This window comes from Nestor notabilis, unplaced genomic scaffold (genome assembly GCF_000696875.1).
Source record: "Nestor notabilis isolate BGI_N333 unplaced genomic scaffold, ASM69687v1 scaffold13745, whole genome shotgun sequence".
Lineage (NCBI taxonomy): Eukaryota > Metazoa > Chordata > Aves > Psittaciformes > Psittacidae > Nestor > Nestor notabilis.
Window position 1 is genome coordinate 4,865 of NW_009930705.1, and position 13,500 is coordinate 18,364.

Here is a 13,500-nt window from a genome sequence, read left to right on the forward strand (position 1 = left end):
GTGCTGTGTTACAGGAAGATGGCAACAAAAGGCATCCAGGCCACAGTTCTGAGGGAGTACAACAGGATAGCTCAGTTTTGGGAAACTTTCCTTTAGCTCTGGGATTCAGTGCTTTTCTGAAGGGGTGAGATGATACCCTGCCTTTCCTTTCAGACCTGCCTCACGGCGTGAATTTCTGCAGTGTTTTACACAGGCTCTGGACAGGTTTCTATGTGGTTGTGCTCTTCCTGACTCTTGAGTTCCATTCTTGTGAGCAGTGTAGTAGAGAAATTTGTCTTTGTACGTGGATAGAAGTTGGAGCAGAGGCAGCTCAGTTTCACTGCACAAACCACTTCTGCAAAGTGTGCTTTGTCTCCTTGCTCACATCACACAGCATTCAGAGGAAGCACAGGCTTCTGGTTAAAGACTATTGAGGAACTATCCCAAATTTCTGTTAAGTTTGAGAGTTTCTATATCCTTCTGCTAATTCTATGGCAAAGGTGCTGCTTCCATCTCCTTGAGGGTTGAAGCAGACTAGTGTGACATAATCTTGTCCTTGAATATCAGCAGAAGATGAATTGCAAGGATATGGCAAATAATTAGTAACAGTCTGAAGGAGGTCTCTGGAGATGGCAGTTCCTACTGGGAAGCTGGGGCTGTGTGGGAAGAGCAGGGCTCTTGACAGCTCTAGCAACGTGGTGTTCCTTGTTCTTCTGCACAGTCTGAAATACTGATCTCACCTTTGTGATCCATATGCGAACCTATAGCTATGAGGTGCATCAGCTTTCCCATTTTTACACAATAACTGGTGTTCTTCCATTTGGGATAAGAAAACTAGGGCTTAGGATGTGACTGGTGAATGGAGGCTAGAAGCTGGTGTAGCAGTAGTCACCTGAGTGGTTGTTACTATTTGCTTCAGCTCCGTAGTCCCTGCCCAGTGACTTCAGAGCTTTGCTGAAGCTCAGAGCGTGTTTCTGCTGGTTTATGTGGGAAAACTGCTGCCTCACATCATTCACTGGCAGTGTGAGAGGCTGCCCTCGCAGAGGAGACATGCTGCTCGTGTGTGTAAGACCTGTGATTGAAGAGGGGAAACAGGGTGGAGAGCTGGGGGTGGAAATTCTTGTGTGTTACTAGAAGCTGTAGTTTCAACAGTGAGTATTTCAGTGGTGAATCTGGTACCAAACCTACCCAAAAAGCATTGTGGCTGGCTGTTTGCTGCAGGTGCCAAAGCTGTAACTAGTGCTGATGATTTGTTGTTGCTGTCTGTGATTGACATGAGGAGGTAAAATCAATCTTTCTTTGACTTAGAAGACAAAACTTGTACTAAAACTATGTTGCCGTGTGTCTTTGGTGGTTAATGGGCTCAGCAAACGCCTCTGATTAACAAGGGTTCTTTTCCCTTCCACTATGGTACATTGTTATTGGCCCCATTAATACAGGGTGCATCCATTTCTGATGCTTTTGGGTGTAGTTTCTGGCTTTGACTTTTTTTAAGAGTATTTGTATGATACAGAATGATGAGTTGTATCTGCAGAATTGGGCCCATCCAAAGCCCAGCTCTCAAAACCATGTTCTGACATGCGAGACCAAGGGAATGGAGAGTGTTGAAGGGATTCTAAGTTCCTAAGGGAGACCAAGGGAATGGAGAGTTTCTTTCTAGAGCCCTGCTCTAGAACTCTCCATCCTGTCTTGACAGTCCCATGTGGCTATAAGAGTGATGGAGAGGGGCTGGGCACAGCAATATCCACTTTGTAACCACTCTCTGGCCATTCTAATTGGCAGTTTATATTCAATTCAGAATCTACCAAACATTTTCTTTTAAGCTGTGAGTGTAATGAAGATCTAAATTGTTCCCATCTTCAGCTTATTAGTGAAGCTTATTTAGTTCAGCTTATTTAGCTTCTTGCAAACCAGTCTGTTGGATGTGTTATTCAAACAGCATCCGACTGTTTCTCCATACACTTTTGACATTGTTCAAAGGACCTTGACATTCAGATTTAATTGTGTTAACCCTTTTAAAAGAGGCAGTACAGTGGTTACCATTTTGGTGGTAGGGGAAGTGTAACAGTAAGGGCCAGAAGTTTGACTGTGATTATACAGAACTAGTTGCAAATTCAAGACAGAGATTTGGGAATCATGGGTTGCTGTTACCACCTCCAATTGTCAGATAAGATTGCTTTGGAGAGGAGCACGGGTGAAAGATGAAATAGAAGGAGCTTGACTGCTGCAAGACAGCAACTCAATGCATCCCAGTGGCAACCCAGCTAGACTCTGAGACTTTCTAATCAAGATTACTTTCTGGGAAAAGGTATGAAGCTTGGCTTGCTATAACCTTGTTTCTGTTCCTCCAGACCAGGGTGCACTTGATGGGGCCCAACCAGGTAGGTAGACTTTTTGTGGCGCTAACATTTGGTACTGTAGATCATGGTATTCCTTTAGCATGACCGTGGCCTGTAGCTGGACTGTCTCAGGGGAGCCCAAACTTTGCTCAGCTTTAGGCTGCACTGGCAGCTCTTCAGGAGATCAAAGCCTGCACCAAATTGTTATCTGAGGGCTGCACCTCTGCCTCCGGCACAGCAGAACCGTCTGAGCCAAACTGGGCATGTGGGCTTCACTTTTGGCACTTTGGGGCAATCGGGTCTCAGTGTAAATCCTGTTCCTCCTCTGTCATGGTGGTGGCCTGCTTGGACCAGTTCAGTTTGAACTGGGATTTATCTCTTTGTCGTGTGTGCTTTGGAAGTTCATCCTAGGACTGCTTCCTATTCCTTCATATGATCTGCTGCTGCACTCACATGCCAAGCAGCTGGCACTTAAACTGGATTCTCCAGCTGAAAGCAACTGTTATCTGTTTCTTCTCCGTTTGGCTGCAGAGATGTTGTATTTTGGTAACTTATTTCCAAATCTAGCCTGGAGCTGTGCTAGACTGCGCTGTGCTTGCTGAGCATTTGTTAATACTCTCTGGACTTCAGGCCCAGTCTGGCTGCCAGCGCTTTCACACTTCTCAATGTAGGTGAAAACTTCTTCTGGTGTGAAATTCTTGCTTCTGTTTCTGAACAGCAGGCCAAGACCTTCACACGGTCCATGGAAATGCTGATCTTCACTGCCTCATTACATGGGCATTTGTCACGCTCTCAGGCATCCTCCCATTTTGCATTCTTTAATCTGACCCTTCAGTATATCTTGTATCAGTTAGAGCTGCAGTCACTTGTTAAGGCTTTATGATTTGGATGTTGGGAATATCTAGGTAGATGTCATGTATTAGAACACTTCTACTTTGAGCCCCTTACCTTCTTTTCCTGAGGGGCTAAACCCACGCTGGAATTGCAACAGGCAACTCCACTATATTTACACACTGCCCAGCGGTGTCATAAGCTTGGCAAGAGCCTGAAATTACATTAGAGAAGTTTTTTACTCACAGTGGCTCTGATAAACATCCACATCTCCGTGAAATTTGTGTAGTAGTGTTCCAGAGTTATGCAGTGGTGTTCTCTCCTTGGCACTGCACTCTAACTTTGCTGTTTCACCAGTAACACTAGCTTTTGGTGGCAAGTTTTATCCATCTGCATTCTCTCCGTATCAAAGTACCAGGATACTCCCATTTGGATCTTTCATCGAGGAGAGCCCTCAGCTGAGGGTAGCTGATGAAGGTAGAAATGAGCAGGGTCCCTGCACTGCAGTTATGTGAGTAGTATGACAGCTTCCAATCATGGCATTAAGGCTAATGGATATATTTCAGGAGAAATACCTAGAAATACAAAGCAGGATTTGCAAGTCAAGTGTGTCTTTTCTGTGTTGACACAGGTTCATTTAACAGAGAGTCCTGTCTCAGGACAGTACTTGGTAGGAATTTCTGCACTGATGTTTGTATTGCTGCAGGTTTCAATCTGAAACATTAGCCTTAGTATTTAAACTTGAGCCCTTTCAAAAGCGTGGTCTTGCACCGATGGCTTGCAACAATGGTGTTCCATGCCCCTTGTCTCAGAAGTGCTGCTCTTCAGATGAGAGTTAAAACTGAGTTTGGGCCTTTAAAGCGCCATAACGATGTTTAGGAGAATTAGCATGTCCATTAGTGCTGCAAATTGATATCTCTTTAGATGGGCAGCTGTCTTGACTGCAGAGGCTTTGCATATTGGCTACCATCTTGCTCTCTGTTGTTAGAAAAGATAGATAGATCTGAACTACATCCTATGGGGAGGTAGATTTATTTTCAGTGTAATGTATGACCTTACTCTCAAAGGTTTGCAGGTTGTTGGAGTGCTCTGTGAGTGCTGTTGGTAATTGCTTCTCTGTTGGTTTGTTGTTAACTATTGAGCATTCCTCATCTGGGAGAGGTAGGAGACAGGCTGAGAAGCCGAGTGATTACTTCATGGTCTGTGGTTGTGTTTAATGGAAACTTTAGCTATTTGCAATTACAAACAAGGGGTGAAAACCTAGATACATAAGATTAATATTGCAAACAGGAAAGCAAACAGTGCAAGGGATGGAGCATCTGGGAAAGATCAAACATGATAAGAATCTGGTTGGTTGGAGGCAGAGAGGCCACCTTCAGGTACTTTTCTCTGGCAGCCAGGAACACACTGAATGGGCTTTAGGTTCTTGCTTATGAATTGGAACAACTGATGGTTCCGCTTTAATGCTGAATGTTGCATTTTGTCATGTCTGGAGGATGCAGACTGATCTGATCTATGTCAGGTGGAAACAAGACGGGCAGTTGGTTGTTTTGACAGTGTCTGTGCTGACAGGCTGAGCTCAGTGTGATGAAACCAGAGTGAAACCCACAACTCAGTGATGGGCACGCTGGTTCCTGTGTAGGTGTTGTGCATAAATTCATTCTGCTTTGGAAGGCAAAATGGGCCACTCCTTTTTCAGTCATCCACGGGGCTATAGAGTAGCTTTTGGTGTACTTGGCCCTGGAAATACTTGGCCAGGGGAAACATGCCATCTCCCCTTTGGCAGAGTCATGGATTGTCCATTTTCTCTCTACCAGCAATCCCAGACCTTTACTCCAAGTCTATATAAGGAACAAGATTCCAGATTTTGCATAGGCCCAGCCATAGGCTTTCGTATCATTCCAGAGGAAGGTCTTTAAGATCTGTGGTTCCTGATTTGTGACTTGTCAGGAATGGAAATCACTGCCCAGGAGCCGGAGCTGAGTGTGTGGCCACCCATAACACTGCTTGAACACGCAGTTCTTCACAGCCAAGGCCTGCCTTGATCAAGCTTGCAACCTACTTCTGGCTCTCAGACCATCCACTCTGGTGTAATGCAGCCTCTCAGTTAACTGAAGATAGCACCTATTCTGACTTTAGCACAGAGCTGTGATCTGCACAGATCTGTAGTCTTTCTGACTATTCTCTTTCATCACTATAAGACTCAACAGATTCTCAGATGCTGCTATCTTCTTGCTGCTCTGTGCAGGCAAGACCCTTTATCTTCCAGATGGAGACATACAAGTGGCTCAAGATCACTGGGAAGAGTTACAAGATGCCATATTCCTTGCCCAGGACTTTGTAGCATGCACCTTTGTTTTACAGACAGCTTATGTGCATTAGACCCAGCCCTTAAGCTCATAGCAAGCTACTAAGAAACTCTGGGCTAGGCACAGAGTGGGCTACTGTGGGATATGCAATGTGATGTTGGTCTTGTGGCCTGGCTGTGACTGTATCTGGGTGTTCCCAGATGAGCCTTGCATCACTCTCTCCTAGTCCTGCATTCTGGGTCATGCATCCTCCCTAATTGCCCCTTACCTCCGCATGTGTATGTCAATGTGATGGCCTATGCCACCCTTTCCTGGTCTGTAGCTAGTGCTGCTTCAGTGTCCCAAGCTTTTGTAGAGGTTCTGGCTTGTGTGCATCAGTAACTTCTGTCTCTTGTGTTGTCTGGTAAGTGACTTGGAAGTAGGACTTCCGAGGGAAAATTATACGTGAACAAGTAACAAGAGCATCTGTTCTTGTAGCCAGCATGGGGCTGAAAGAGGGTTAGTGGCATCCGAATGTCATGGCTGGTGTATGTAAGTTCTCTGGCTGCCATTTGCAGCACAAGGTGGTCATCTGTTACTAACAGGCAGTGTTCCCAATCACCTCAGGTTTGCTGTCCAGGGTTCAGTCTGAGGTCTCAGTTGCTGCACAGTAAGTGTGACCAAGCAGTAGTTGGGGGCCAGAGCCTGTGCAAAGGTGAGAAAATGGCTGCATGCTCTGAACAGTGTAAATCAGTGTAGGGAGAAGGATACAATGCAAGGCTGTCATGCATAAGTAGTGATCCTTGCTGCTTTTTTGTGCTGTGGTCTGTATGAGATGGTTATATAGGGGAGCAAGGTGAGTAGCAAGAAAGATGGGAAGGCTTTAACCCTTCACACTAAAGGAACCATTTCATCTCCACTGGTGCTAAAAAGCAAGTCATCCTCATGGAGATGGATGGGGTGTTGTGTCTGGGAAAGAACCAGATTTTCCCTCGAACTCCAAATGTCCAAAAGGTTTGTGACCTGGCTCTTCCTTAGCTGAGTCTCTCGGTTCCCCTAGCATTGTCTGCTGAGCTTGTCCATGCCCATCTGCTTGGATTTTGTTCATGGGCTGAGATCTCTGCTGGCTTAAGTCCATTGATGTATGAAGTATTGCTTGGGAAGAAGTTCCTTGTTGTGTCTGAAGCCTCAAGTGTTGCTTGGGAGTGTCCTCCCTGGGATGAGGGTGCTGTATGGTTTGTTTGGCTCTAGTGAGCTGGGGGCTGTTTTCTGCTGGGTTTGTACTTAAAATGCTTTGTTGTGCTGCATTCTGCAGCTCCTTCCAGCTCAGGCTGGAAAAATGTCTTTGTGGATGGAAAATCTAGGAAACAGTGAACAGCTCGTTCTGCAATCCCCCTGGAGAATCCAGCAGCCCTACTTGGTCCATGTGTAGAAGAGGCTTGTGATGATGCTTGCTTCTCATCTCTGGGATGTGGCTGGCTGGGACTGCCCTGTTCCTGAGAATTTCTTGGTTTCCAGGATATGAAATGGCTTTGTTCTTTGTGCAGGACTAAGCAAGAAACAAATGCACCAGCCCATGGGCAGTTAGTCTGGGACTGTGTGCAGGATGGAAGGAGCTGTTGTTATGCCTGTGAGGGCAGTTTTCTCTGTGCCTCCCTGGGCACAGCCATCAGGAGCAATGCCCAGGGGCAGTGTTACAGGGTTAATGCTCTGAGCACTCTGTATTTGAGGCCTCCATCCCACATGTCCCAGAGCATCCTGGATTCCAATCCTTCCCTTTTTTTCAGGGCTGCAGCATGGACTCTGTTCTCTCTTCACATTGTTGACTTGCCAGGCCCTTGGTTCAGGTTTCTGCTTCCATACTAGGTCCATGGTAACTGCTGAAAATGAGGTTTAGCTTTGCTGGCAGCTGTGGCAATCCAGACTTCTGCCTTGTTATGGTGGTTTCCCATTTTCTGTTTGTCCCTTGCCTCCAGGGCCACAATGTAGTCCTTAAACTCCCTGTAATCCCTGGCATTTCATCTGCAGGTGATGACAAATATGGAAGGAAAGTCATTTTGTTCAGTGCCTGCCGGATGCCCCCAAGTCATCAACTTGATCACGTGAAACTGCTGGGGTGAGTAGTGTCTTAGGAGGCTGCTGTTAACTTCTTAAGCCTGATGTAATTCCCAGGTGCTGGATTTCTGAGGCCAAATCTATCTGCAGTAGCTCTGTTAGCTGGACGTGGCCCCCCAAAATACTTGCCTCCATTGCTGGGGATGCAACTTCTCTGTTTAGACACACAAAAATGAGTCCCCAAGAGAGGAAGAGCCTCTCTGTGGCAGAGCACAAAGTGAGTTCAGCAGTTGTCTCTTCTCAGGTACCTGAAATTCACACTGGACCAGTATGTGGAGAGTGATTACACACTGGTGTACCTGCACCATGGCCTGACCAGTGAGAACAAGCCATCCCTGAGCTGGCTGCGGGATGCCTACAGGGAATTCGATCGGAAGTGAGTAATGCTGCAGCAAGCAAGGCTATAACATGCTGTTCTTTAGCCTAATGTAGGCTCCTCCATGTAGCTTGGGGATCATAATTTACTATCACTTGTTTCTGCTGTTTATGGAGGTGGCTTGTTGTTTAATGCAGGCTGAATCATGGGATAAATGGCTCCTTCTGTAGTTACATCCTTTAGGACAACAGGCAAGCAGCAAAACCAGGACCCACTGCAAGTGTGTTACCCCAGGGTATAATTACTGCTTCCTGATGAGGCTGCTCACTGCTTCTGGGTGGATCTTGGAATACAGTAGAGTGTGCCCTTAGGCTGCTGAGTGGCCTGAGACGGCTACAAAGCATGGGAGGGCAGAGGCTGTGGGTGCTGGGGAGTTGTGAGGCTCAGTGCAAAAGGAATGGAGCACCAGGGTGCCTTCATCTCTAAAGGCTGGATCCTTTCCCTAAAGCACAGCTCATCCTCACATAGCTTCTCTTGGCAGGTACAAGAAGAACATCAAAGCCTTGTATATTGTGCACCCAACGATGTTCATCAAGACCCTGCTGATTCTCTTCAAGCCTCTGATCAGGTAGGAAGCACTATAGGAGGCTCAGCCCCATCCTCACACTGCAGGGAAATAATGGGTCATTCTCAGTTGGGCACAAGATAAACCTGGGCTGCCAAGCCTACCCTGGGGACTCGCACCTATGCTATCTCCTCCTGTTTCTGAGCTCAGAAATACTCAGACCCAAGAAGTACTGCTTTGAGAACCTGCAGAGTCTGCAGCTCTGTGCTGCTGCTCCCTTTCTGTCCAGCCAAGTAGAAGGAAAGTGTTGCAGGCTCTGCTAATAATGAAAAAGGAAGTGAAAGCATCAGTCCAAATTACATTTAATTCATTGTGAAATCCTAGCTCTGTAAAAATAATTGAAAGCAAAACTTTCTTCAGCCTATTGCTGGAAGGAGAAATCCAGTGTTTTAGGGAGCCTGCTGCTGCTAGGGCTTCTGATGTGACTTTTCTAATGGAAAGGCTTGGCATCAAATACCTGGAGTTGGAGAGCTATGTGGGTGTTATCTCTGCTGCTCTGTACCTGCCCCTTTGCCCCACTCATGCCTCTTGCAGACCCCTGCTCTCCTTGTCTGTAGGCAGCCTGTTCTGATACTGGGTTTCCCCATTCCTCACATAATCTACTTTTCTCTTGTTTTTCAGCTTTAAGTTTGGACGAAAGATTTTTTATGTGAACTTCCTTAGTGAGCTGGAGGAGTATGTGAAGCTGGAACAGTTGGGGATCCCAAGCCAAGTGCTCAAGTGAGAATGCTGCCTGTCTCCCATTTGCTTAGGACTCTGTGAGAGGACTTTTCTGCAGGAATGGCAAGGGGAGGAAGAGGTTGTTCCGCTCAGGCAGTGGTTTTGGAGGGAGTGGAGACAACTTGGCTTAAGGACTGTTGTTTCCTTCCATGCTCCTCCCTGTGTGTCCTTGGCCACGGTGCCCAGTTCTGTCCCAGTGGAGCACCAATCCTGCCTCTCCCGCTCACCCGTCTGGCTTTCTGCAATCTGCTGACCTGGAGCTCATGGTTCATCTGCTGTGTCTGGGCACCTGCTCTGCTGCCTCTGCACGGTTCCGCTTGGTTTTGGGGCTTCCCAACACTGCCACAGTCCCAGTCCTACCAGATTGATTCCCTGTCCCTCACACACACGTGCAACTGTCTCATCACAAGCAGTGCTGCCCTGGCCTCCTGCCCAGGCTGTCATCCACAGCTACTCCAGCTCCTGATTCCAGATAGATATTCCTTTCTCCCTGCTTTTTCCTGGTAATCAGACATTTGATCTTGTTGCCTCTGTGCTCCAGAGCTGCCTGTACTTTGTTTGCATAGGTGGAATCAACCACGCTAGGCTGGAGATGAGTGCAGTGGCTCACGTGCAGCGCTGGGTTCATGCTCTTTCTGGGAGGTGGGGTGGCTTCTTACTAGTCTCTGTTTTGCCACAGATACGATGAATATCTGAGATCCCTGCAGAAACCTTCACAAGTGCCCCTGAAGCCAACCCCTCCGCGCCCACCGCTGCCAAACCAGCAGTTTGGAGTCTCACTCCAGCTGTGAGTATCCCTGGATTGTGTTGCTCTTGCCCTGACTTGCTTGATACGAGCTCCCTGTATTTGTAACTGAAGAGCAGCAAAAGTGGCTGTAACCTTTCTGGCAGTTCAGACCTCCTGCAAAGCTTTCATCATTCTTCTGAGGAACTCTGCTCGTGACCAGATCCTGACTCAGTTCAGTTCCACTCTCTTGATTGCCCAGCTAGATTGTATCTAAATTAGGATGGGATTACTTCTGCAGCTAAGGGTCACTGAGGGATGAACAAAATAAGGGCCATGTGGGACAGCTTTATGCCACTACAAACTTCCTTTAAGCAAAGAAAGTCTGTCAGAGGCTGATGGCGGTGTCTTTAGGGCTGTTTTGATTGAGCAGTGCTGCAGATCTTACTTTTTTCCATATCAAATTCTATTTTAAGAGCACTTCTGTTCAGCCTTGTACTGATCCCACCCCCCATTACTGCAGGGTGACACAGGCAAACACAGACACTCACAAGGGCTGGTGATACTGGCTAAGTGGTGAAGGTATTTTTAACTTGGAGTGTGATTTTGCTTCCTCGGGGAGTGAGGAGGAGCCAGTACCCTGTGGCCAGACAGATCCTCTGAAGCAATCTGGCAGCACATGCCCCAGCTGCAGCACGTTTCCAAATGGTGTCTCCTGTGGTGCTGTGTGCCTGAGTTTGTGAGTAGCCTGAGAGGGGTGAACAGCTCCAAGCCATCAAGTGGTGCAGACAGTTGAATGTGGTGGCATAGACATCTTGGCATCACTAGGTCTTCCCTGACACTGGGTTGTTGTATATTCTGCTACAGGAGTGGGGTGGGTAAACTTATCCCATGCATATTTCTCTCGTGTTTGTTTCTTTCTGCCCTTGCTTCTGTGGGGAAGTAAACAGGAAGCTTAACCCTTTTCATCTGATTCTGCCTCACTGCCTTCTTGGAACCCCTTTGCCCTGGCATCTACAGGCTGTGGGTTTTACAGAAGAGAGATTATTCCTCTGGTGTAGTAATGAGCTAATACTTGCTCCAGTGAATGATGTAGCTTGATGGGTGAATGGGAGAGAAGGCTGGAATAATGACTGAGCCAGGGACTGGGATAGCAAGATCCTATGTGGTAGGGCTTGTGGGGGCAACTTCAAGACTGAAGGCTGCATGCAGGGTAGGGAGGACCAGTCATTTGTAACCTTTTGTCTCTTTCACAGTCTCAGGGAGAAGAGCCCTGACCAGTCTCCTGTTCCCCTGGTGGTCAGAGACACCATTGCTCACTTGAGGGACCATGGTAAGTGTTCAGGGGGAACTGCAAACCCTCTTAATTCCACATCAGTGGCCTCTCCTCCATCCCAGTTCCCAAACAGAGTGTGGTAAGATAAAGAACAGTCTACAGTGAGGTGCAAAGGCATGAACTAGGTGAGTTAGCCTTCAAGAAGGATTGTGCAGGGCTTAGGAGATTTCTTTCTTCCAGTTGTCCGTACTACCACTTGTATAAGAGTAGCAAAATACTCCTTGTATCCTTTGCCTGGTAGTGGAAGCAGAAGTAATTGCCATGCTCTAAAAAAAAGACTTGCTGACATCTGAATGCCCACAGCATGGATTTATGACTGTTAAGACCAGCATTTTTAGAGGCTGTCACATGGCTGATCTTTCTTCTCTGTCTGGTCTCACTTCACAGCTCTTACCACAGAGGGGATTTTCCGGAGATCAGCAAATACACAGGTTGTCAGGGAGGTCCAGCAAAAATACAACATGGGTAAGTGCCCAAACTCATCAGAGCCCGTCTCATTCCCAACTGGACCTGTGTTGGAACAAATCCATTATGGCTCCCCTCCTTCTTTGATAGGCCTCTGGGTGAGGCCCCATCACGGTATGACACAAGTTCCAAAGGAGAAGCATCTGATACTTCTGCTGTATAGAAAGCATATTCCTTTCCACTCACATTCCCCTTGCTGCCTTTTTCATTCCTAAGTTTCCCTGTTTCTTTGGGTAGGGTATACCACCTTAGTCAGGTTATACTGTATGGACTGAAGATGACCAGGAAGAAACTTGTTCATCTGTTACATCTAATGCCTTCTAAAGACATAGTGCTGGATTCAGCAGTGCTTTGCATATGCTTTTGGGACACATTTTTCCACTCTTGTAGAAGATGTGGTGCTTCAGTACCCTGTGTTCTTTAAACTACTGCTTCCTTAGGTCTGGGCTCTCACCACCATGTCCCATTCAGGAGAATGGGAGCACTGAGCACAGGGCAGTGAACACTGAGTCTCTGCTCCTCTTTTTCAGGTGTGCCTGTAGATTTCCAGCAGTATGAAGATGTCCACCTCCCTGCTGTGATTCTCAAGACCTTCTTGAGGGAGCTACCTGAACCCCTCCTCACTTTTGGCCTCTACAGCCACGTTGTCAGCTTCCAGAGTGAGTTGTAACAAGAATGTCCTACTCCTGAATATTACACTGGCCAAAGGCAAAGATATCTTGGGAGGGGGGTGTGCATGGGAAACCCTGTGATTGCAAGCAGAGCTTTCATCAGGGTGGGTGATGAGGATTCCTTATGGACCTGCTTGTCTTTTCCCTCTTTTTAGATGTGGAGGAGGAGAATCGTGTGGATGTTGTTCGCAAAACACTCCAGACACTGCCAGAAGAGAACTACCAAGTGCTCCATTTACTGACAGCCTTCCTGGTGCAGGTGAGCTGCTCCAAAGGTGGGCAGGCTTATGCTAGTTCAGTTGCCAGTGCCTTGCATCAGCTTTTTAACTGCCTGCTCCCTCTTTTCCTTTGAGAGGATATGAGTCTCAAGCTAGGAAATTGCCTTTCTTTACTGTTAAACAGAGATCAAGAGTGCAATTGGTTCTCATAATGGTGGGAGGTGCAGGTGGGCATTAAGCCTGTGTGGTCTGTACCAGGGAGGCTGAGAGCTCCCTGGGGTGCAGGTACAACTTAAAGATATCTGAGTAGAAGATTAGACCAGAAGAGGGGTCTCAGATCTGCCCTACAGTGCTTTGTGCTGCCAGGGAAGCCACTGCAAGGCTCTTCTAGCAGGAAGGAAGATAATTCTGTTTCGAGTGGTGACCTGGACTGTAGAGATATTGGCTGACAGTGCTTTTGGTCCTGTTGTTATGATATGGCCTGGTGGCTAAGCCATGGTGGCAAATGGCAAGGTATTGTTCACCTCCTGAATGCTGAGTGTCATGTGTGTTTCTGTCTTCTGGCATTGGGCCTTCAGCTTCTCTCCTCCCATTTTCCCCTGGGAGTCTCTCAGCTCTGGCTTTGGGGTGGGTAGAGGACACCTACTCTGTTGTTCTGTAGGATTCATAATGGTCTCTTTCCTTCCCACATAGGTCTCTGCTCACAGTGACAGAAACAAGATGACAAACACCAACCTGGCAGTTGTGTTTGGCCCAAATCTGCTGTGGGCCAAAGATGTAGCCATCACTCTCAAAGCCATCAACCCCATCAATACCTTTACCAAGTTCCTGCTGGACCACCAGAAGGAGATCTTCACGGATGTGGAGGCCTGA

General features: G+C 47.2%; 1 protein-coding gene across 1 annotated transcript in view; it reads left to right on the plus strand.

Annotated features, from left to right (window-relative positions):
• Nucleotides 1-13,500, plus strand: part of ARHGAP1 (Rho GTPase activating protein 1) — a 17,486-nt gene extending 3,986 nt beyond the window's left edge. The window contains exons 3-12 of the mRNA XM_010015527.1: nt 7,466-7,553; nt 7,797-7,928; nt 8,410-8,496; nt 9,115-9,213; nt 9,893-10,000; nt 11,194-11,270; nt 11,661-11,738; nt 12,269-12,397; nt 12,565-12,668; nt 13,321-13,500. Coding sequence (XP_010013829.1) covers nt 7,466-7,553; nt 7,797-7,928; nt 8,410-8,496; nt 9,115-9,213; nt 9,893-10,000; nt 11,194-11,270; nt 11,661-11,738; nt 12,269-12,397; nt 12,565-12,668; nt 13,321-13,500 — 1,082 coding nt within the window. The remainder of the gene's footprint in view (nt 1-7,465; nt 7,554-7,796; nt 7,929-8,409; nt 8,497-9,114; nt 9,214-9,892; nt 10,001-11,193; nt 11,271-11,660; nt 11,739-12,268; nt 12,398-12,564; nt 12,669-13,320) is intronic.